Source organism: Leptidea sinapis, chromosome 10 (assembly GCF_905404315.1).
Source record: "Leptidea sinapis chromosome 10, ilLepSina1.1, whole genome shotgun sequence".
NCBI classification, from domain to species: domain Eukaryota; kingdom Metazoa; phylum Arthropoda; class Insecta; order Lepidoptera; family Pieridae; genus Leptidea; species Leptidea sinapis.
This window is the reverse complement of record NC_066274.1, coordinates 884125-910296: the sequence shown is the minus strand read 5'-3', so window position 1 is coordinate 910296 and position 26172 is coordinate 884125. Positions and strand designations below refer to the sequence as shown.

The 26172-nt window shown below is 36.6% G+C and overlaps 1 protein-coding gene across 4 annotated transcripts in view; it reads right to left on the bottom strand.

Annotated features, from left to right (window-relative positions):
- Nucleotides 1–2557: 2557 nt before the first annotated feature.
- The window catches only part of LOC126966517 (transcription factor Sp9), a 124378-nt gene continuing 100763 nt past the window's right edge, over nt 2558–26172 (bottom strand). For all 4 annotated transcript variants that reach the window (XM_050810640.1, XM_050810637.1, XM_050810638.1 and 1 more), the window contains one exon: nt 2558–4308. In XM_050810640.1, the coding sequence (XP_050666597.1) occupies nt 3181–4308 (1128 nt within the window). In that variant the 3' untranslated portion in view covers nt 2558–3180. The remainder of the gene's footprint in view (nt 4309–26172) is intronic.

The window sequence follows — 26172 nt, the reverse complement described above, 5'->3', positions numbered from 1 at the left end:
TTGTACCTCTCTTTAATTAAACCTTTCATTAAGTTTACCAGTGGGAGGCTCCTTTGTACTGAATGCCGGCTAGAGTATGGGTACCACGCCAATTTCTGCCTTGAAGCAGTAATGTGTAAACATTACTGTGTTTCGGTCTCAAGGGTGCTGTAGCTAGTGAAATTACTGGGCAAATGAAACCAACATCTTATGTCTCAAGGTGACGCGCGCAATTGTGGTGCCGCTCAGACTTTTTGGGTCTTTCAATAATCCAGATCGGTACTGCATTGTAATGGGCAGGGCGTATCAATTACCATCCGCTGAACGTCCTTCTCGCCTCGTCCCTTATTCTCATAAAAAAAGCATTCATTTAATTTCCATCGATCCACCATTTAAATTTTGGTAATTTTGGGATTATTAATGTATAGTTCGTTGAAAGGTGCAAAATCGCTTTTTTTGTCCCACTCCTCGCCTGTCCTCTTCCAAAAAATATTTGGTTGATACCTCTAGCCACAAGACGGCGACGGATATAATTTTTTTTTGGAAGACGAGCGCACGGGTCATTTGGTGTTAAGTGATCACAGGAGCGCTGCCGACCTTTTAGAAAAGTGTATGCGCTTTTGTGTAGTTACCCATGTCGTATCGTCCTGGAAACACCGCACAAGGAAGCTCATTCCACATGTTGGTTGTTTCATTTACTATTAGTTCACCTTCATTAGTCCATTCCATGAAATAGGCGTATATTATGCGTTCACTGTGATCTTGCAATCAAAATTTATTTATTGATGTTGTAAAGCCAACAACGATAAAATATTAATCTATATTGACAGTGTGAGGTGACCACTTGTCACTCTAATTACACCAGTCTGCGTCATTTTCATGTAAAAATATGATATTGTTACAAATATAATAAAATATTCGACTTTTTATTGAAGTAGGCGTTACTTTACGGTAATCCATAATTATCCAAATGTTTTAAGTTTTCTTTTGTGTTAATTCCGCCAATATTTGTCTTTAAACAATTCGACACGTGGTTCGCCTCTACACGAGGCATCATCAGGACATGTTGACTCGCCAAACTCTCGCACGAGACTCGAGACTTGAGTCGCGATCTATTGACTCTACATTTGGATATTCTACTTTTATTGTAAGTCATCATAGTGATGACTTACGGTACGCAGACGTGGTGACTAACTATAAGCCTGATGAGAAGGCTCATGGTCGCTCAGAGGGCAATGGAGAGGGCTATGCTCGGAGTTTCCCTGCGTCATCGAAATAGCCCAAATGATTGCGAAACTGAAGTGGCAGTGGGCAGGGCACATAGTTCGACGGACAGATGGCCGTTGGGGCAGAAAAGTCCTCGAATGGCAACCACGAACCGGAAGACACAGTGTTGGTAGGCATGGAGATCTTTGGGGGAGGCCTTTGTCCAGTGGACATCCGGCTGATGATGACGCTATATATACACTATTGTATTTGTAAGTGTACAAATACCTACTCTTCCTTATTTGGTAAAATCTTGTTGCAGGCTCTGCGATTTTTTAGGATTACGTAACATTTATTTTTTACCTAACTCAAGTAAATCCATCCACGTTTTTGTACATCAACTGTTCTGTATATTAATTTAAAAGAGCGATAATGAGTTTCTTGCTACTTCCTCTCACTGAAGTTCAACTATTCCCATGTGCTGGTAAATGGTAGAATGTATACCTAATTATATATTATTTATATATCAAGTGTCATATTTCATCTAACGATTATAGTATATTACGCACCTAGGGAGAAAAGTAGGTCATTCTTACCCGCGGAATATTGACAATCGCGGGTGGCAATGTCCTACTTATCTCTCGTGGTGCGGGTACGATTTTTTTTTTCCACCTGGATAAGAAGCTCGATGTTAGTCCCTGGTACGAGTGACAAAAGTCGTCTAGTCTAGTTTCACTAGCTACGGCGCCCTTCAGACCGAAACACACTAATGCTTACACATAACTGCTTCACGGCAGAAATAGGCGCCGTTGTGGTACCCATAATCTAGCCGGCATCCTGAGCAAAGGAGCCACCCACTGGTAAATTTTATACTTTTACCCTTTAACTAAAACTTCACTTGATTTTTACAAAAGGAGCCTTGGTCATAGACATACCTTATTAAATACTTAGACTACGACAGCTATTTTTTTATGGTGTGTGTGGATTATGCAGCTACTGTACTCAATAACTTTTGTTTTGTATTAAATTACATTTACTTTTTTGACTTACTCGTGTAAGGCATCGACTATTTGACGTTTGAGTATGCTTGTTGCATCACTTAACACATTATTTTGTAATTTAAATGATTTGTAAAACGATGAAAATGTAAATCATGATTTTAAAGAGCGGCAATGAGTTCCTTGCTACTTCTTCTCATTAGCTCAACTGACAACTGACTGACATTCATAAGTGGCATATCCGTGACCTACATGAATAAAGTGATTTTGATTTGATTAGATTTGATTAGTTTTGAATCAAGTATATAGTTTTCAAGTAATATATTCATTGCTCGGGTCCTGTATTCATAGTGAATAAAAATAAAACGTCATGCTCCCACTCGGAAAATATATTTCATTTTTAAAAATCAGTATCAGGCATTTGAATTTCATTTCGTTGTACCTACATATTTTATAAGACATACATTCATCAAACTCAATTTGAAACTGGTGACAAATTAAAAATATTTTAAATTAAATTAGGTAGGTACATTTTAGGTTAGGTTTAAACTATAGATGCCAGAGATGTGCTCACGTTCTTAAAAATAATTATAACAAAATGCGTGTCTGGCTTAAACATAAACCATGTGAATTAAGACTAATAATATTATATAATATAATACATATAACGTTCTATTTATTATATAAACTTTCGTTTAGCGGGAACCTTCTGAGGTATTATTATTACAATAAATATAACCTGCAACTTCGGACATATGATATCTATTTAAACTATTAAAATAATCATATTATTAATATCGATTTATAGCTAGAGTTATTCTAAGATAATATATTTATTAATATACTGTACACGTCGGTTCTCACGTCAGAGAATAACAGTCTGTCTGTACAAATTGTGTTTGCTTTCCACTTTTGATATGTGCTGTACACAGATGGCGTGAGCTTATCACAGAAGCGAGGAGGCGTGATGCGGCACCGACAGCGCCGCGTACCCCCGTCAAACCAGGGAGCCTGGCTTCACGTCCAGGTGGTGCTCAGGAGTCCTGCTACCGATCCCACCCTCACCCTGGCTGTTCTCTTCAGAGTCTGAACACGACTCCGAACTTCCTTTCTTGCCGCCGTTGTGAGTCTTTACATGCTTCGCCAGATGATCTGACCTCATAAATCGCTTATTGCACACGGGACACGCAAATCTCTTCTCGCCAGTGTGCGTTCTGAGGTGTCTCTGCAGTTCATCAGAACGAGTGAACCTTTTCCCACAAAATAGCCAGTTACACACAAATGGTCTCTCTCCCGTATGCCAGCGTAAATGTGCCTTTAGATGAGATGTTTTTCCGTATACTTTCCCACATCCAGGAATGTGACAACTATGAATGTTCTTCTTGCGGAGGTGGGCTCCAGCTGGTCCGAGACGTTCTGCTTCTTGACAGTTTGGACAGTCACAGGTAGCGCGGCCGGCATACCGTCTTTGGGATCTGGGTGATGGAGCTTGGGTTGGCGGGGCGGGTGAGCCTGGACCATGTAGTCCAAATGAACCTTGAGAGGGCAATACTGACTTATAAGCATCTTGGAGCAGATGTGGAGCTGGTGGGAGTAAATGAGCTCCACCAGAAAGCGAATGCGTTAGTTGTGAATAATCCTGTCCGGTGTAATTTGCCATCTGCCCACCGACGTCGAGCCATCCACTGTGGACATCCCACCAGGTGCTTCCTACTGCACCGACGCCGCCCATTTCTGCTGCTTTAAGGGCTCCACTACTTCCTCCGCCTCCAACGTTAAAAGGCCAGGACTCGTAAGGGTGTCTTGAATACATTGATCCTAGACTTGCACTGGATTCACTTTTACCGAGAAGTTGATCCCCAGAAGATGGGAAGTAAAGATCGTTTCCGTATCCAGGAGCAGCTGCACATGAGGTGGGGGCTCGCGAGTAAGGGGAGCACGAGGGGGGCTGAGAGCGTGGCGCGACGCCTGCGCCGGGAGGGGAATGTGTTCCTGGACTCTTCTTCCAAGGATGAAATCCCTTGCCCACGGCAGCATCGGCGAGCGGCGGCGGAGACTTGCTCGACAACTTGTTACACTGGGCCGCAAGCATCGCCAGAGGCGTGCCGCGTAAACTCGGATGTTCCTGGAAAGACAAGAAATAAACAATTAATAACAAATCGAAACGAGATATTTATTTTTTAATATTCTCATTTACAAAACGAGTTTGGATCGTGAGAATCAGTTTTTGTCACTGATTTATAGTACTGTTTAATATGGGAACCAATACTGTTTCGATTGTGCCCCGAGGCTTTTTACACAATATAAATAAATTAAGAGAAGGTTATAGGTGGTATATTAACAATTAAGATTTAAGAGGGTCGTGGCAGCTACCGAGTGCTACCGATCACTCCGCCGGAGGACGCAGCGGAGTGCGGACACTGCGGGTAATTAATAACGGCTAATGCCTCCCGACGAGTTCTGTTTTTAAATTGATATTGATGCCTCATCGGAGAACAACAGCTAATACTAAGTTTATTTTCAATACTTAAACAAATTATTATATTTTAGTTATACAATATCTTATAATATAATATTAATGTAAAAATCAATCGTAGAAGTTTATATAGCTGAACGTTTGCGCTTAAACTAGCTAGAGTTTTTGACTTTAGCAGATCTACTTAACTGTAATTAGTTTAAAATAAGAATATATTAAAATTAAATAAGAATATTATAATATTATATAATATTTAATATAGAGCGCACTTAGACTTTGCTCAGACTTTACCTAAGTAAAACTTAGCTGAGTGTAAGTTTAGCATATTCTTTGATTTCGTTTTTACATAGGCTGCACTAAAAGTATCGGGAATAGAATATTTCCACTGTTCCTGTCATATTAAAATCGGTTTTAAAAATTGAATACCATTTATTTATTTAAAAACAGGTTCTCGGTCTTGTCAAACTTGTATAGTCGTTGAGAAAATGGAATTGACTCGAGAAAATTCTAGAGCGATGATTTATTATGACAATAAGTGGTTTACCACTTCGAAAGTCATATGAACACACTGTGTGTTGATCGGATGATTTCTGCATTTGGTGATGAAGCTCCATCCAAAACCACAATTTATCGCTGGTTTGCTGAATTTTAACGTGGACGTGTGAAGCTCAGTGATGATCCCCGTCAAGGTCGTCCAAAAACTGCAGTCACCAAAGAAAACATTGATGCTGTGCGTAAGCTGATTGAGGAAGATCGACATGTGACATACTGCGAAATTCAGTCAACTTTAGACATTGGCATGAGTCAAATACAAATAATCTTGCATGAACAATTAGGTGTAAAAAAGTTGTTTTCCCGATGGATACCGCATTTGCTCTGTGAAGAGCAAAAAGCGGCTCGCGTTACTTAGTGCGTCAGAACTCTCGTAAGATATAATATATGTATACAACATCGTATCAGGTGACGAATCCTGGATATACGCGTACGAACCCGAAACAAAAAACCAGTCACGAGCTTGGGTGTTCGAAAATGAGTTAAAGCCAACAAAAATTGTTCGTTCACGGAGTGTTGCAAAAAAAATGGTGGCCACGTTTGTCTCCGAAACCGGCCATGTTGCGACTATTCCTCGTGAGGGACAGAGAAAGGTTAATGCAGAATGGTATGCTAGCATTTGTTTGCCACAGGTCATTTCTGAACTCCGTAAAGAGAACTGCAACCGCCGCATCATCCTCCATCACGACAGTTCGAGTTCTCACAACGCGCACAGAATAAAAGAGTTTTTAGAGCAAGAAAACATAGAATTATTACACCATCCGCCGTACAGCCCCGACCTAAGCCCTAATGATTTCTATACTTTCCTTACAATAAAGAATGAATTGCGTGGTCAGAGATTTTCATCACCTGAAGAAGCTGTGGACGCCTGCAAAACGGCCATTTTGGAGACCCCAACTTCCGAATGGAATGGTTGCTTCAATGATTGGTTCCATCGTATGGAAAAATGTGTCAAATTTCGCGGAGAATACTTCGAAAAGCAATAAATACATTTTTAAATAGTAATGTTGTGACACTTCCTTGATTCCCGAAATTTTCAGTGCCGCCCTAAGGCAGCTCAATGCAAAAGTCAAGTTCGCGTTTTATCACGCTCAGCTAAGTTTTACTTAAGTAAAGTATTTACAAAGTTTGAGTATGGTCTATAGATCTCAAGACTACGTATACTTCAAGTTGCAAATATGCATGAGATTAGAAAATACCGGACTGTGTCATTTTACAACCACAAACATTTTATGAAAAGTTGTTTAATAATTCACAGTTTGATTATTATTATCCCGTTTTTTGAAAGAACGATAAAAAAGCTACTTAACTATATACTTATATATCCCACAGCAGTAGATGGCTGTGCATTTCACAGCCACAAATAAAGATGAGTGAAAACGATATATCCGACCGGATATTTCCCCCAATGTGAAACAAAGGCACAATAAAAAAGCTTCATTGTGAACAATAATATAATCCGGGGATCAAAGCACAGGAGGAAGGGTGTGGGGTTCGACCACGCCCATCGCATTGTGATTGGTGCAGCTGTCGTTGCGACAATGTGTGTCTGGCCTTATAAACAACTTTAAATTTAGAACGACTTTTTAAAAATTTACATGTGCTTTTATGATTTATGTTTGCTTGATATTTTGTACAGATTAAGGCATAGACACACTAGACTTTGTACATTAACTTGGCCTCTTAGATTGTCAGTCCCTCTGATATAAGTAAGATAAGTATATTTAACTAATTACGACATTAAGGTATGTACGGCCGTCGTGTCGAAGAAAACTCCAAAAGGCTAGCAGTTTTATTATTCCGTGTAATAGGCGTGGTTAACATTTATATTCCACTGGTCCACAACACGTCATATTGACAAGTTTTAGTTTGAAAAGTTTGATTAAACGGGGGCAAACAGAAAAGAAGGATACGTTACCCATGGACCTCCACAACACCACAGGTCAAGAGTTGCCGGCCATTAAGATGGGAGTATGCTCGTAAGGTCCCTAAGTTGTATCGGTTCGGGAATGCTGCAGCCGGTAACTGATTCGCTGTGCACGGTTGTAGAATGCCATTGCGTCAGCTTACTGATTATTTTTGTTACGAAGAAATTGAACTCGAAATAATTTGATGTGTATGACAATACCTTCTAAGCCCCGATTTCACCATTACAGTAAAACGCGATTAGAATACTTTTAACTAAAGTTTACGATTGTAAACGAGTTTACAGATTCAAATCTGATTTCCCCAACACAAACTAAACGCAGTTATAGCCTAAACGCGTTTAAATCAGCGGGAGGCTCCTTTGCACAGGATGCCGGCTAGACTATGGGTACCAACGGCACCTATTTCTGCCGTGAAGCAGTAATGTGTAAACATTACTGTGTTTTTTGGGTTTTCCAAGAATCCTGAGTGGCACTGCATTTTAATGGGCAGGGCGTATCAATAACTATCCGCTGAACGTCCTTCTCGTCTCGTCCCTTATTTTCATAAAAAAAATGCTGACCGCCGAATTTTGGACGTTCAACATAATATTATATCGCGATCATGAGCTGTCAATGTCGTTATCGTATATTACAAACATACGCTTATTATAACAATTTTCACTTTGTTCATACTTATCGATGATAGTTATTTGACAGATATTTGATACATTCTATTGTTTATGACATGTAAACTCAGTTTACGTCAACCAAAGAGGATGTAAATTATACTACGTAATTAGAGGTGGGACTGCCTATGTAGAAATTGAAATTTAGTTTAGTGTGAAACGTGCAGTGATTTGACATAAGTTTGAAATATGAAGTATAATCCGGCTAAGTTTTATAGCGAACAGTTGCTTAAAACCTAGTGGATTTCAGCTATCTTCCTTTTTATACAGGAATCTATCAAAGACTGCACGTTTCATACAATCGAGTGAATCGCTTTTTCTTACTTATCCTTGGCTGACGTCAACATGCTCAAAAGGTGGAAACTCTCTGTGTTTAATCGACATCAAAACCATCATTTAAACTCGTTAACGTAAAATGGAGTTTTATTGAACTCAGTTTAAAGTGTCATTGGTGGAATCGGCCCTTAATGGAGATCTGAATCAACCAAGAATATAATCGCAGGCATTGCTCACAAGGGCCAGCATCTAAAGTGTAAACTTGTTCTCATACAGATAGCTCATGATAATTATCTAGGCATTATGCTTCATTTGGGACCGGCCGCAGATATAGGTAATTGGTCAGAGTTGGCTCCGGCCGCCATGGCCAGATTGGATCAAAGTATAAAAGCGTTTCGCCGACACACTGGCGCCGCGCCCGGCCGACAGACACATTACAAACTTGATGGCTTTCCTTGTCAAAAATGACGGAGATCTAATGTCACAAAAACACGAGAAACAAAACCACAATTTGTTCGGAGATTTAACGCTGCCAATGTAAGTGCCTGCTATATTTAGGTACTCTTATAAGTAATAAGAAAATGTAAAGTTTGGTAAGATTCAAATTAGGATTTAAAATCACTTATTGAACGTCAAAGTCTTAGATAATTTATACTTCTAGATAGAGCCGTTTGCTGCTAGACAACTTATGAAAACAGGTCAGGTGTATTACTTTAGTGTGCGTGACAACATATGTCTTACACTCGCGATTTGTATGTGACTTGGTGTTTGTGTGCGTACATTGCTCAACATAGCGCTGTACAAAGCGCAGGTCCGGCCACACATGGAGTATTGCTGTCATCTCTGGTCTGGCGCACCCCAGTATCAGCTCGATCGATTTGACCGCGTGCAACGTAGAGCAGCTCGAATTGTCGGGGACCCAGTGCTCTGTGAACGGCTGGATCACTTGGCGTTGCGTAGAGACGTAGCTTCATTGTGTGTCTTCTACCGCATTTATCACGGGGAGTGTTCCGAAGAGCTGTTTAACCTGATTCCTGCCGCCGAATTCCACCTTCGCACGACACGCCACAAGTTAGGATATCATCCCCACCATCTGGATGTGTGGCGGTCCTCCACAGTGCGGTTTACAAGGACCTTTCTTCGATGTAGGTACTACAAAGCTGTGGAATGAACTTCCTTGTGCGGTGTTTCCGGGATGATACGACATGGGTACCTTCAAAAAAAGCGCGTACACCTTCCTTAAAGGCCGGCTCCTGTGATTCCTCTGGTGTTGCAAGAGATTGTGGGCGGCGGTGATCACTTAACAGCAGGTGACCCGTACGCTCGTTTGTCCTCCTATTCCATAAAAAAAAGAGGCTGTCCCCCTCAAATTTTTTCGGCGTTGTAACAGCTTACACAGTCTATGCTTACATTTTTTCTTTCGCTTTACTATAACTCAATTTGGTCTGTACGAAACAAACTAAGATTTTGTTATTCGTCATTACTGAATTATTGATTTGAATACAGTAAGAGCTCTGAAATGTACCTATGTTAATTACGAATGAGTGAAGAAATATTAAAATTCCATTAGATATAATCTACTCAGAAAAATGATCAGCAAAGCGTTCAAAATCGGTGTAGAAACTGGATAATATATATACAAAAAATATAGGGGAATTGAAAGACTGCCAACGTTTCTGGCAATTATATGGCGTTGTCCGGTACTATTGACTTACATATATACAAAAATACAGATTATTAAATTTTCAACTCTATTAACATTATTGAGAACAAAAAAATATCCACACAATTATCCTCGCCTTTTGTCGTGTAATTTTACACACACGCCATTTTTATTAAGAATAAATAAAAGATATATTATCCAAATGTTTTAAGTTTTCTTAAGAGTTAATTCCGCCAATATTTGTCTTTAAACAATTCGACACGACTGAAGAGTAGAGTCTTGTGCCAGATTTTGGCGTGTCAACATGTCCTGAGGATGCCTCGAGCGGAGGCGAAACACATGTCTAATTGTTTAATGACAAAATATAATATGCGGAATTAAAACTTAAAACATTTGGGTAATTATGGATTTCCGAAAGATAAGCCTACTTCAATAAATTTTCTAAAAGATACATTAATAATGAATGAATTGTGCAATGGTTATAGTACTTATAATACAGTATTAAATCGCTTGCAGAACGTATAAATCTTACGAGTGGGCAGCGTAAGACGAACGCCGACTATTCTCATTGAACAATTTAAAATATCATACCGAAATTATGATGATCACAAATGAATATTGAAGCGAAACGTTTAGCCGGCGAAGTGTTATTACGATCGTGAAGTCGTTACTGAGAATATTGTATTTCATAAAGCATTATAACCATACTTATTACCTAATAATATCCGAAAACACGTTATTGAAAATGATGAGATCGATCGATCTGTATGTGCTCAAGAGAATATAACGTAAATTGCTCATTTGTTATGGAGCTGTTGTAATTTAACGGTCATCTACGTCACGTCATGTCATCTTTTTATATCATATTCATACATCTTATATAATTATCACTAATAACCATTAAAATATACGAATATGTATTCTGCTTTTTTGCTACAGAAGAGGTATTGTATGTTCATAGGCATATTAGCAAATTAGTTAGAAACTGTGATAATTAAAATGTTAACACCAGGATCAAACAGAAACTTGCTTTACCTACAACTCGGTTTCAATAACGCTCGATAATATCTAGTTTCGGATACATTGCTGTCATCGTTTAATGACAAGATCTTATCTATCCATTCTCCTCCTCGCGTCGTTTTCCTCATTACTGAGGGTCGTGACTCCCCCGCTGCATTAGTTTCTCCCGTACGATTCCCCTCCATCTGCTGCGATCCTTAGCCATATGAAGGGCATCATGGAAGATATTCAGAGAAGATCGTATTTGGTCCGACCATCACTGCTTCCTCTGGGACGCCTTCCATCTACCTTGCCTGTCACCATCAGCTGTTCAAGATTATGACCCTCTCTCTATCTATCCATAGTTATGTCCATAATAGTTATAATCCAATAAATATGTTATGTTTTTAAAGTGATAACCCTCACTTCTAGGATTAATACACAAATAAAATTTGAAAAACAAAACTTAATGAACGATGCGGGATTCGAACCCACGACCTCCGGCGTTCCGTGCCGGTGCTCTAACCAACTGAGCTAACCGTTCGAGTACCGCCTCGTTATAAAATTCTGTTTGCTTTGTTCAACCTTCAGGTTGTGGCTTCATCTGCAGGATCTACTTTACAGTTGATAAGCTGCTCAACCCCAATATTTGCATATTAGGAAATTGACTTGAGATGTCGCTCTTGTAAATCTAAACAATATGTTATGTGAGTTCGAATCGTTCATAAAATTTTGTTTTTCAAATTTTATTTGTGTATAATTCAATGCTTTATGTCCATAGGCTATTGAAATGTAAGTAAGCTTAAAAGGATAGATTTGTCTACCTCTAGTGAGTTAAGCTAAGGACAGATACGTTATTGAAAACGGCCGTTAGTCGAGTTAGTAAGTGTTTTGTTGTTCGATGTATATGGCTCTGCGTTTATTAAGCCTATTTATTCTTCTCAGATCGTATTGTATAAAAATATTTGATTTTTTAATAAGACAAAATCTCCACCAAGTACGTCCAAGTACGTTCTGCTAAATAATATATGATAATAAATAAGTAATTTGTTCTTTCGCCATGTGTCAACATATACTTAATTAAGCCTTTGCAATATTACACCTTTCATTCTTTGTGTCATCGAATTAAAAAATTTATTTTGTAATGATTACAATTTCCGCAAATCAACCACCCCAGCTGGAGCAAAAATTTATCGAAATAATTTGGATTCTACATCCAAATATTCTAGATGGTTTCAGGTTAAATTAGGGGTTGAAATTGTGACTAGTTAACTGCACAGTTAGAGGGAATTATCGAGTTAATTCCGGTTGAGTATTTACCGCAATTCGAGCTCCCAGCCTCACACTGTGGTGTCTATATCTAAGTTGTATAGGGTTGTCACTTTATTTGGTTAGTTCTATTTTATTGCAATTGAATTTGCTTTTGGTGCAAACAATTTTAGTTAGACTTTTAAACTTGGTGTTGATAAAAGATTAACTCCATTTTTCAGAAAGTGGTCGGGAAGCTGGAATTACATAATTTACTCCACGAATGGGCTGGAGAAGAAGTACCAATAATAAGAGCAGATAATATGAGAGGGTTGGCCAGGATTATGGCACATATAATATATTTCTGCCTAACTCTAAGAAGAAGACAAGACGCAAAACTTTCTGTGAATATTTGATACCTACATCAAATTAAGAGACATACTCCTGAGACATGTTTCACAATGGATTCCACAAGATTTCTCGCAACAGCGTTTGTAATACTAATAAAGTAAATACTTACATGAAAGTTCTTTAGTTTCGACTTTGTACCGGATAATTTTGTGCTCATCTTTTAATTTTAATAGAGATAAACATTGAGTTTCATACAAAATTTTAAAAAACTTCATGCGTGACAGCCCTATACAACCCCAACATATACTCACAATATTATTCTAATGCAAATCAACTCAAGTTGCATCTAAAATTTATGACATATTGTCTGGTTGTGTCGTTCAGGCCAATTTAATGGTGTATTTAATATAAGGGATTTGCAATGAGAATGATTTAATATCTGTAGATATTTTATATTTAATATGACATACTGAATGGATTTAAACAGAGCTCTGAACTAATAATTATCAAAAGTCATATATATTTTGTATATGTTACAAGCTGTATTATATTTTAAAAAATTACTATAAATGTGAATCAAACTGTCTGATTCTCTTTCAAGGCTAAAATACTCAACCGATTTTGATGAAATTTAGTATGAGTTAAGTTTAATGCAAGGTTTATTTGCTTATGTAGTCTTTGATCAATGAACGTTAATATCATGTAAAATATCATGTGATTTATCCGGTGTGTAGGCAATATTTAATTAATAAATTTCCAATGGGGTTACTTTAAAAGTTTTGGTAAACGCCGTAAAGATCGAAAAGTATTTAAGTTAAGTAACAGTTAAGTTATTTTTGTTGCACAAATGTTTGACAAGGAAACTTATTAAACCTCAGCTTTCTACTGCTATGAGTGAACCATAGATAATTAATTATACGTCTAAATAGAGCCAGTTGCTGTTAGCCATCGCATTGTTTTTACCATGGCACCTTTGCACAGGATGCCGGCTAGATTATGGGTACCATAACGGCACCTATTTCTGCCGTGAAGCAGTAATGTGTAAGTATTACTGTGTTTTGGTCTGAAGGGCACCGTAGCTAGTGAAATTACTAGGCAAATTAGACTTAACATCTTATGTCTGCACTACAATTGCGCTCGTCACATTGAGACATAAGATGTTAAGTCTCATTTAGACATCCTTTGCAAAGGAGCCTCTCACTGGTGAATTAATCCCAGAAGTGAGGCATATCACTTTAAAAATAACAAAGTGTGTAGTAAAAGTAATATTTATTTCTTCATAGCCATGGACGAGTAAAAAAATAAGGACTCCGTGTCACCTTACATAACAGTGAGGCACCAAAACAAGCCGGTAAACGTGTAAATGCATAGCTTCACGCATACACTTACACTAATACAAGCCGATCGACCGGCATTATGAGATTTGCCATCGTCTGCGACCGATCAGTTTGCGTCGCAATAAAATATTTTAAAAATGCCGTCGTGTGTTGTGAATAAGTTGTGAATAAAAACAGTACTATAAAAGTATTTGTGGATATATGATTATTTAAGGGACAAAAAATTGTGTAACTAGGATCCCCCGTAACCGCACACACACTAGCATAAAGTTGCTTCACTTGCTAATATCACGGCGCGGAGTCCTTCTTTTTTTACTAGTCCGTGTTCATAGCATGCTATTTCATTCTAGATGCGTAAAACGAGACAATAAATAATAACCTATTTCACCAGAACTCGATTATCAATTCGTCCCGCTCGTGTTATTTGCGCCCAATTAGTTTGTGATGTCAAATTACAAAATAATTTGGAGCATGGTGAAAGGGTAACGAGGTTATTATTTGTGTTATAAGGGATATTATACCACGATCAATTCTAATACTTGATATTTTCGGAGACAAGATGGAATAATGGAAATAATTGAGACTTGGTTTAACTTCATTTGGAGGAGGCTTTTACCCGAAAGGGGTCCGAATTAAACCAATAATTAGTATTAACTGTAATAACATAGTTTACTGTTTTAATTTAAGTTTAAAATCTTATTTATACAAAAACAAAATGTAAAAAGGGTTTGGAATAAATTAAGCTTTAAGTTTAATTTAAAATACAAATTGGTTTTAGGGTTCCATACCTCAAATATAAAAATAAAACAGAATCCTTATAGGATAACTTTGTGGTTCATTCGTCCGTCTGTCTGTCTGTCAAGACTCGTTACCTCGGGAACGCGTAGAGGTATCGTAATGATTTTTTTTATGGAATAGGAGGACAAAGGAGCGTACGGGTCACCTGGTGTTAAGTGATCACCGCCGCCCACATTCTCTTGCAACACCAGAGGAATCACAAGGTCGTTGCCAGCCTTTAAGTAAAGTGTACGCGATTTTTATGTCGTATCGTCTCGGAAACACCGCACAAGGAAGCTCATTCCACAGCTTTGTAGTACGTGGAGGAAAGCTCCTTGAAAACCGCACTGTGGAGGACCGCCACACATCCAGATGGTGGGGATTATATCCTAACTTGTGGCGTGTCGTGCGAAGGTGGAATTTGAAACTATATTCTCAAGTCTATTGCCTCTTGAAGCTGTTAAAAACTTTAATTATTATAAGGGGAATAAAAATTTGGATAAGCTCTTAATCGAATAAAGAACTAACTGCATATTGGCTTAGGTTATTACATCCTATGTTTAACTTAAAACTATAACAAGTACCTTCACCACAATGCAAGCACTGATAGTTTTAATTAACCTCTGATTAGCCAAACTAAATAATTGAATAGCTTCCTACTGCCAATATAAAAATATTTCCGAAAATCTAATAGTTAACAGTTATTTTTACAGAACTTAAATCAAAGTATACTGATAGACAAATTTTAAGTAACAGTTGATGGCGGCACAACATTAAATTCACATTAAGCAACATTCAACACGCGAACTTATAACTTTAACTAACTTACCTAAGTTGGATATCGGATGTGCTATGTAGCAATATATTAATATGGAGACACCTGACATACTATTGATAAAGATATTTAAGTAGTTATATTTTTCTCTATAGCCTTTAAAACAATTTTTTAAAGCACATTTTTTTGTTCTTTAAAAAATAAAATACTTGGCATAAATAGCTTAAAAAAGCTCAGCTTTTTGTTTCTTTCTTTTTTGTATACACATAGTTGTACATACAATAAAATTAATAAAATATATTAATGATAAAAAATATGAATAAAAAACTTAATAAAATGGCAGCACAACGTAAGTCTCTTTCTCACACACACTAACAAAGACATACATACACACACACTACCACAGAGATATAATTGATAGTGTTTTATCTTTTTAAGTACCTATTAATTGTATTCAGGCATTCTCTATGCTTAGAAGGAGACTTCTCGATATGTGATGTAAATGAAATTATTTTTTTATTATTATTAACTTTTTTTTTGTTTTTGAATAGTTTTAGATTACAACCTTCAATTAGTTATTATATTATACTAGCTGACCCAGCAAACGTTGTATTGCCGATATTAAAATCGCGATACTAAAGTAATTGTTGATCGTAGATGGGTGAAAATTTGAAGTTGAATGTATTTTTTAATGCTGACTCATAATAAAACAAATAAAAAATAAATAAAAAAAAAGTCGTGTGGACCACCCTTAACATTTAGGGGGATGAAAAATAGATGTTGTCCGATTCTCAGACCTACCCAATATGCACTCAAAATTTGATTAGAATCGGTCAAGCCGTTTCGGAGGAGTTCAATGTTTAACACCATCACACGAGAATTTTATATATATTAGAAAAGATTAGAAGAATTATCTTCAGTGACGTCACCAAATGGCCCAACGGAAGACCAGCGCTGGTTTTCAAACTAGCAAAAATGCTGAGCTGGGACCACTTTGTGACGTATAGAAAATAATATTCCTCAATTTTGTTTTATTGTCCTTTGTCGTCACAAATAAACCTTTTTCCTTTCTTTCTTTTCTTAACTTAGTAAAGCAGATACCGTTATTGGAAAATATAACATGATTTAAACGAGCATTTCTGCAAAATTGGTGCCGTTACCAAGTGTCATAGCCGGCGGCACACATCGGACAGAATGGACGCAGGCTTGTCAAGTCTCTCATTATCACAGCTTTATCGACCTATAAAAACTAAACTCTCGTATTTCACAGATTTATTACTCATTAGCACGAACTAGTAAAAAAAGATGGACTCCGCGCAGTGATATTATTACAAATTAGCAAGTGAAGCAACTTTATGCTAGTGTGTGTGCGGTTACGGGGGATACTAGTTACACAATTATCATATATCCTTACAAATACTTTTATGGTATTATTTTTACACTTTTTCACAACGTACAACGGCATTTTTAAAATATTTTATTGCGACGCAAACTGATCTGTCACAGACGATGGCAAATCTCATAATGGCGTCCGATCGGCTTGTATTAATGTAAGTATGTGCGTGGGGCTACGTATTTACCGGTTGTTTTGGTGCTTCATTGTTATGTAAGGTGACACGGAGTCCTTCTTTTTTTACTCAAACGTGCTCATTTGATGATTCCAAGTGCGTTAAACAAAGCACCAACGAAACCAATCGAGCGTTTCAATTTGACAAAAACTCCCCGAAACATATGTCGGTCGAATTGAATGCACATGCGTGAACGTCACTGGACGCAACCGGTAATTTACATTTAAATAAATAATTTGGGTTCGTATTATTTGTAGTGGCAGCCATGTGGGCGCGTGAAACGGGCTAATGATTGCATTAACTAGCGCGGTTTCACGCCTTCACTCAAGCAAATAAGTTTGTGGCCGACATGTGAAGCAGCCATTTATCAACATTTGGTTTTTGATAGCCTTTATATTAGCATTAATACTATAGTCTCCTATACTTTTGTTTTGCAATAAATGTGGTGTAATTTTGACGAGACGAGCAGGACGTTCAGCTGATGGTAATAGATAAACCCTGCCCATTACAATGCAGTGCCGCTCAGGATTCTTGAAAAACCCCAAAAATTCTGAGAGGCACTACAACAGCGCTCGAAACCTTGAGATATAAGATGTTAAGTCTCATTTGCCCAGTAATTTTACTAGCTACGGCGCCTTTCAGACCGATATACAGTAATGCTTACACATTACTGATTTACGGTTAAAATAGGCGCCGTAATCTGTGATGCGAAAATGGGTTTAAAATAAAAACTGTTGAAATTAAAATAAAAGTTCTTTTGTATAAATAATGTTATAACTTTGCAGTATTGTCAAGTCAATGTCGAATATAAAGAATTAATCTTTTGACAGGCCTTAAACCGGCGAAGACTGGACGGTTACGGTTAACAGTTAAAGTTATGAAGTCATCTAAAAATTGTCAAATGGTGCAATTCATTTTTTGAATAAACGGTGCTTCAACATGTTTGTTATTGCTAAAGTTAGTTGATATTACCAAGCCTATTTAATTTGATATACATATAAAATACCGTCCACCTATAACAGACATTAATATTACAAACATACACACGAAAAACTACCATATTTAAAATTTAAGTACAATTAAAAGTTAAATCGTAAATTTGTAATAAGAGTTTAAATTGAAGCAGGAGAATTATTAGATATATCTAAATTTGACTACTGATCACCAGCTCTGATATTTTCCGACAAATATTTAGAGATTGCATCCTAAATAATTATAGGCGTGCGAGAGAGAACACCTCAAACGGAGATACAGCAAGATGGAAAAGGAAAGCGAATCTATTGTTACTTCAACCAATTAAGTAAGACACTTTTAAAGGATTAAAACGCGTGTTAATGTAACTGTTTTACATTAGATTTTGCGTAATTGTTACATTTTTATTTTAGTTAAACCTATATATAAATTTTAAAAAAAAAAAATTAAAACATTTCCATTTAACTTTATCCATTCAATTGTAATAACACTTAGTTGTAGATTTATTTATAATAATATTTTATGTAATTAATTAGTACACAAACAAAATTTGAAAACAAAATTTTATGAACGATGCGGGATTCGAACCCACGACCTCCGGCGTTCCGTGCCGGTGCTCTAATCAACTGAGCTAACTGTTCGAGTACCGACTCGTTATAAATTTCTGTTTGGTTTGTTCAACTCTCAAGCCACAAGCTTCATCTACAGGATCTACTTTACAGGTGATAATCTGCTGAACCCCAATATTTCCATATTAAATCTAAATCTACTTCAGTTTCTAAATCACGGAAATCACTTTAAAAATATAACAAATTAATTAATTAGTGATTGTTGTATTGGTGATACTAATAGTTAAATAAATAAATCATTGATTTTTTAAAGGGTTTTCTCACCAAAAGGTTCTTTAGCCTTTATTGTGTGTTATTTTGTATAATGTCTTATAACTAATGTAATATTTTGCGTGAGGGAATTTGCTCCAAAACTTCCAAGTGTCGACCTTCGTAAACTGGGTAGAGATAATGAGAGCAGTAATTTGACGAACCTGTTTCAAACTTCAACAAAAAATCCGATGGATGAAAGGCGATGCTTGACTTCGCTTTTGTTCTGATAGATATTCAACCTACACGTTATAATCTCATATTTATGTCTATTCATCATTTTGTGTTTTTATTTAACTGAACAATATGTTATGTTTTTAAAGTGATAACCCTCACTTCTAGGATTAATACACAAATAAAATTTGAAAAACAAAACTTTATGAAGCCACAACCTGAGAGTTGAACAAAGCAAACAGAATTTTATAACGAGGCGGTACTCGAACGGTTGGCTCAGTTGGTTAGAGCACCGGCACGGAACGCCGGAGGTCGAGGGTTCGTATACCGCATCATTCATAAAGTTTTGTTTTTCAAATTTTATTAGTTTATTTAACTGGTTTTAATTTTGCATGTATACGGATCTATATTAAATCTGTGTTATTAAGTTCATAAGCTTTTGTTAGGACAAAAAGCTTATTTTTATATGAACTTATTAAGATAATTTATACGTCTAGATAGACTGAAAGCTGGTGAACACATCGAAAAAAATAGCGGCCAACTGTAAACGTCAATTTTCGGTAACTCACGCACACTAACACAAAGTGAGATACGTATCGCGAGTATAAGACCCACAAGCTTGTCACGCACACTAAAGTAATAAACCTGGCCTGTTGTCACGCGTCGGCTAACAGCAAAATTCTCTATCTTGAGGTATAATTTATCTAGAGCATACAATCATAATTCTCAATTCCTTTCACCTTTTCGGTTAAAAGAAATTGCAAGTGAACAAAATCTGTTTCACCTGATTCCTGCCGCCGAATTCTACCTACGCACGACACGCTACAAGTTAGGATATCATCCCCACCATCTAGATGTGTGGTGGTCCTCCACAGTGCATTTTTCAAGGAGCTTTCTTCCAGGTACTACAAAGCTGTGGAATGAACTTCCTTGTGCCGTGTTCCCGGTACACTACGACATGAGTACCCTTAAAAAAAGCGCGTACACCGTCCTTAAAGGCCGGCAACGCTCCTGTGATTCCACTGGTGTAGAAAGAGAATATGGGTTGGCGGTGTTCACTTAACACCAGATGACTTGTTTGTCCCCTTTTCTATAAAAAAAAATCGTCAAGTGCTAGTTTACATTAGCGCCGTAATATTTTTATTCGTGTGATACTTTAACACTCAGATATAGACTATAAGGGAGGATGGAAGCGTCACTTATGAGAAAAAAAAAACAAAGAAACCCTTACACGTTGGTCTAAGAGCGAGCTTTCAAAACGTGCTGGCGTAGCTCATAGAAACCTATAGACGACCTGACAGCCCGATAATGAGTGACGTAATATTTGTCAATGTGTGCGTTACCTTGTGGTTCAATATTCAAAATACTAAAGAACTATTAATATAATATATATATATATATATACATTAATACCAAGTGCGGCTGACTGCTTACTTGTCAGTCAAAATCGGTATAGTAACTGTAGATTTGCTTTCTTTTTCCATATAGCGTTATCTCTTTGATCTTCTTCTTTCTCGCACGCTTTGTTTGTAGACAAGTAAATCAAATCAAAACAAAATCAAATCAAAATCACTTTATTCATGTCGGTAGGTCAAGTAACACTTATGAATGACTTTTCTCAAAAGGTTGAGCTTTATTACTATATGAGAAGAAGTGGCAAGAAACTCATTGCCACTCTTTTAAATCAACATTTACAGCTTTATCGTTTTACAAATATTTTCAACTACAATATTATGTGACGCAACAAAAATACTCAAAGGTCAAATACTTAGACGCACACTTACGCACACTCACACATACTCTGCCAGATCACTACTAAAATCATAAATAAATATTATGTACGTGCTTAAACTCATAGATAATGGTTACTTATAACATATTATATTAATTTAAGAAAGGAGTACTTTACTTCTATCAAATATTTTCAGAACTCATTTAAAAATTTAATTTAAAGTTCGCTCATGAACCTGTTTTGTAACTTAATTGTATTTGTATGTTCACTTGTTTTCCGCGATACAGGCATGCCTAGTGCGGAAAGCGCTGCTAATTTTGTATTTTATTTATCTATTTTGTCAATAAATATGTTTTCGTTCTTTATTTTCTTTCTTAGAAGTAATACCTTACATAAGTAAGTCAAAACAGTAAATGTAAAAGGCATAAAAAGGCATAAAAAGGCATTTATTTTCTCAAAATTGATTCCTTTAGAATTCTTTTTTATGTCATTTCTAATAACTACTAGATACTACTACCGCTTCGGAAACAAATGGCGCTCTGAGAGAGAAGAAGCGGCGCAAGAAACTCTCCCAGCATTCTTTTTATGCGCTCTTTTCAATAAAAATATACAATATTTTACAGTCATTTCTATCGCTATAAAATAATCACAATCTAGTCCCAGGCTGTCCGATCATTTAGATATTCAGCAGTGGAGTAATAGGATTTACGACAGACCCATTTTTTTTATAAAACATTTAAATTTATTTATAGATAATTCCTGGTCAGTGGCTGGGACTTTATTTTGAAGTGTATACATTTACCCTTAAAGCTATTATGTATCTTATGTAGCCTACTAGAATTATTTAAAAGCAATCCCTTATTTCTAGTGTTATAATTTAATTATATAACAGGAAGGTAGGTCTAGCACAATATTAAGGCTTGATATGATGAACAATATTCGTATAAGATCAAGGTTAACCCGCAAACATTGTATGTGATTGCGGTACAATGTTGCGTGCCGTAACATTTTACGTCGCGTCGCCTCGGGGCCTCACTCAACGCCGACACTTCCAAGAAAATATCGTTAAACTCACGTATTTTTGGTAGCCGCATAATTCCAGTAATTTCCTCTGAAATTATAATAATTAGCTCCATTTATACTATAGTAACAAACAAATAAAATATTTAGAACACTGCCCAAGGGCTGAGTTCTGCTTTTCGTTGACCACTCGTTTTTGCGAATGTTTTATTTATCCATACTACTACTATTAGAGAACCTTTAGCTTCAAAAAACTGGTTTTCGACATGATATTACATCCACATTAAGTAGTTACTAAAACGCACTATTTATATTTTATTATAACACTACAAGTAGATGATGAAACATATCCCAGCGGACTATCCCAGCGGATACTCTCTCTCTCCCCAAGAGAAGGTCGCCTTTGATGTAGGCTTAGAGGGCACTTGCCTAAAGCCAACCTCAGGTGGTGTTTACTGGGTAGGCACTTAGGTTTTATGTGAGTCCCACATAACCAATGCAGACTTAGGCGTTGGTATGCATGAGCATTCACCACCTCCCTCTCGTCGTTACCCGGAGGGTAGCCCTTTCCCTTTGTTTGGGCGTAAAAAAAAACTGATAATCTCAAACCTGTACTTATACATATCAAGAAAGATGATGGGCTAGCCCCGACTTGAACGTCGTGTCCTGTCTTATTAAAAAACGCAATGTAAAGTTATTCCAAGTTTAAAATTAGTAAATTCTTCTCCCTGTCATGTAATTCTGTAGTAGTAGTCATAGGTAAGAAAAGGACAAAAAGTTTTAAATTTGGAGTAACTGTACTTTGCGTTAATATAAATAAACCGAAATATAATATATTTTATACTTGACACAGGACACGTTTAACTTTAAAGTGTTTTGAATCTTAAGTTAAGCTAACAATATTTTTTTTGTCTATAACGGTGCGTAGTGTATATCTTTCATGGAAACGTTTACGGCAGAGTAGTTAATTTTTTTATATATTAACTTTTTCTGTAATTCATGCATCAAAAGCATGTCTTTACTCTTTGATTTCTTTCTATATCTTTTCTCCATAAATGAAATCTTTAATATTTTTTGAATGATTGAATTAGTCAACTATTGGTACTGTTCTCAGGCGGAAGGGCAAACATACTTGGACATATTTGGTTTTCAATGGCCCTTTTTAACAAAGGCTTAGACGTATAATCTGCGCTTAAGGGCCCTTACATTTATAAACCTTACACGTGCTCCCTTAGGATTATTTGGTATAAACATCCCTTCCACCAGAAATTTACACGTAAAATTTAAAATAAATGTGTTACAAATAATATTTTTTTTATAGACTCATGCCTGTATATCCCCTAAGAGTTGTATTACATAACCTAACGTAACATGGCATGCATAACAGGAGCATTTTACCGAATACATTTATAGGACCACAGAACAGGTAAAATTAAACTGTTTTATGTATAGGACATCATTATTATTAGTGTCTTTAGCACAGATTACATCTACGACTATGCGGTGACAGAAATCTGTTAAATGTAGGTAGATTAAAAATACTTAAGACACTACTTTCTGATATATTGCGAACTTACCATATTATTTATATGTTTATCAGCCTATGTGAATATTAAATATAACTTAGATGTTAAGTTCTCGTGTAAGTGAATTGTAATATTTTTATGAGAATAAATATCATTACCCAAAAAAGAATTTTCATTCAATTCTCTTCTTAATACCAACTGATAAAATTGCTTTACAGGTAATTGTCTATACTGCAGATGCAACTTGACTATACAATGTATAAGAGATATCTTTGCATAATAAGCGTATTGTATATCCAAGCATACAAGAGACACTGCCCTTTATCTAATAAGTAAAACAAAAAAATATGCGTTTCTTTCTTTTCCGTGTTGTAAACTAAACAACGAATTAATTGCTTGAGAAAATTATGTACCTTGAAACCCCCAGGCTTCGACGCAAGTAGCATAATTCGTAAAAATAAATAATTTATCATCGTCGTAAAATAATAATTCTCTACGATTATACCGCCACAGTTCTACAACATTTAATATTCATGAGAGCAATTACTCCTTCCACATCTAATTACCTACTTTACTTGTTGATTTAATTTGATGGAAAAGATTGATATGTGGAGCGGTTATGGACAGCAGCATTCCAATGTAGAATACTCATTCTTGGTAACAATAGAGACAGTTAGATAAGCAATAAAATAATACCCTATAATTTCTTATCACGGAGTGTTGGTGAACAATCGACGTTCACGGAGTTAGAGATAGCGGGCGATTACAAGGCGCTGAACGTTCTATCGTCACGTGCTAAGCGCGGCGCAACAACAAAGTGAACGCATCAAACAATTGGATGTACAAAAAGCACAATAATTGAATTTGCATCTACCTAGGTGAGTATAATTGTTGAAAACTGTGGGTACTGAGCCGCGGGCCTCGCGCCATGAGAACTGCTTTCGCCACTCAACACTTCGCTGAATCGATTAGATTTTGTTTCGTGACTTCACGGTCGTTCGTTCTTGGTAAATCCGCTTTGTAACGTCTCACTGTATCGATCACTATCGATAATTAAAACACCTTAGAAGACAGTGCAGTCTTAGCTGCTATTGGCGAAAATACAAATATTCCGGCTATTTTTTTTTCAGAAATGTTTATGTTTGATATTGATATATGTATAATGAAAAGTAAAAAAGCAGGTAACCCTGATTAAGTACGGCACTGTATTGTAATGGGCAGGGCGTATCAATTACCATCAGCCGAAGGTGCTGCTCGTCTCGTCCCTTATTTTCATAAAAAAAGACTTGCATAAAACGCTAAACGACCGAAAAAACTAATCATAAGTAAAATGTCTATTTGTATTCATTTTGCATATTCTTGGTTTGTTCTCAGGTATAAATTTATACCAGGTTTATTTGTAAGGCCGTATTTAACGGACGTGTCGACAGAGTGAAGATTGGCGCAGTCACTCGAGTATTATTATGATAATAGAGTCGGCTCCGATACTATCGCTACACCGCGGTATACACTCTCGTAACACAATTGAATTAGCATAGCGGAGTATCGGTCACAGCGGGCGGTATATGCCACGCGACCACATCAAGTATCAACATTCATTTGATACGACACAACAGTACATAATAATATGTTGGCCTCAAATATATTCTTTTATACCGGTTTTTTTATGAAAATAAGGGACGTGATGAGCAGGACGTTTAGCTGATGGTAATTGATACGCACTGCTCATTACAATGCAGTGCAGCTCAGGATTCTTGAAAAATCCAAAAATTGTGAGCGGCACTACAATTGCGCTCATCACCTTGAGACATAAGATTACCGGTACCACAACTGCGCCTATTTCAGCGGTGAAGCAGTAATGTATAAACATTACTGTGTTTCGGTCTGAAGGGCGCCTGAGCTAGTGAAATTACTGGGCAAATGAGACTTAACACCTTATGTACCAAGGTGACGAGTGCAATTGTAGTGTCACTCAGAATTTTTGGATTTTTCAAAAATCCTGAGCGGCACTGCATTGTAATGGACAAGGCGTATCAATTACCATCAGCTGAACGTCTTGATAGTCTCGTCCCTTATTTTCATAATAATTAAAAAAACATTTTTATACTTATCAGAAAAGTGTAGTTTACATAATTTTTAAATTATACAATTGATTTAATACTGTAAATATTACAATAGAATCAATGAGGGTTCATTTTGAACCCTCGACAATCACCGTAGCATTAGTACCATCAAATCCAGAAGCAGTTTAGGGCCCCTTGAGATGAGAAGGAGGTATTCATTGTGTGACGACGTGATGTATAGCGAGAGGGAGCTAATGTCATTCGACCCCAGATCATGCCCTGAGATAAAGATTTAAAGACACTAATAGAAAACAAACCATGCATTTGTTTTGAAGTTTTTCATACTTATTTCTGTGATAACTTCTGGTTGCACGGGAATTTCAGGTTGTAACAAGATTAGCTTATTATTGTAGGTAGTATTTAAATATTATGCACATGTGTGAACTCAAAATATGTACACAAATAAAATTTGAAAAACAAAATTTTATGAACGATGCGGGATTCGAACCCACGACCTCCGGCGTTCCGTGCCGGTGCTCTAATCAACTGAGCTAACTGTTCGAGTACCGACTCGTTATAAAATTCTGTTTGGTTTGTTCAACTCTCAGGTTGTGGCTTCATCTACAGGATCTACTTTACAGTTGATAACCTGCTCAACCCCAATATTTGCATATTAGGAAATTGACTTGAGATGTCGCTCTTGCAAATCTTAACGATATGTTACTAGGTCATAACTAAACCGTTTAGACCCCAATCGTATGAATTTCATATGATTTATCACTGTAATACTTTGGACTGCAAGATAATAAAATTATCAATCTTTAGCATACATGATTACGAACCGTCGCTTTCCTAAATTTATTTCTAATCTGACAGTAGGAATCAATTTAAATCAATATTACTTTACTGTCAATGAAATGACAGTTATCAAACTTAAAACATTTTACTATTTAACACTACTTCGGAAGAAGTGGCAAGAAACTCTTCCCAATCAACTGTTACAGATTCA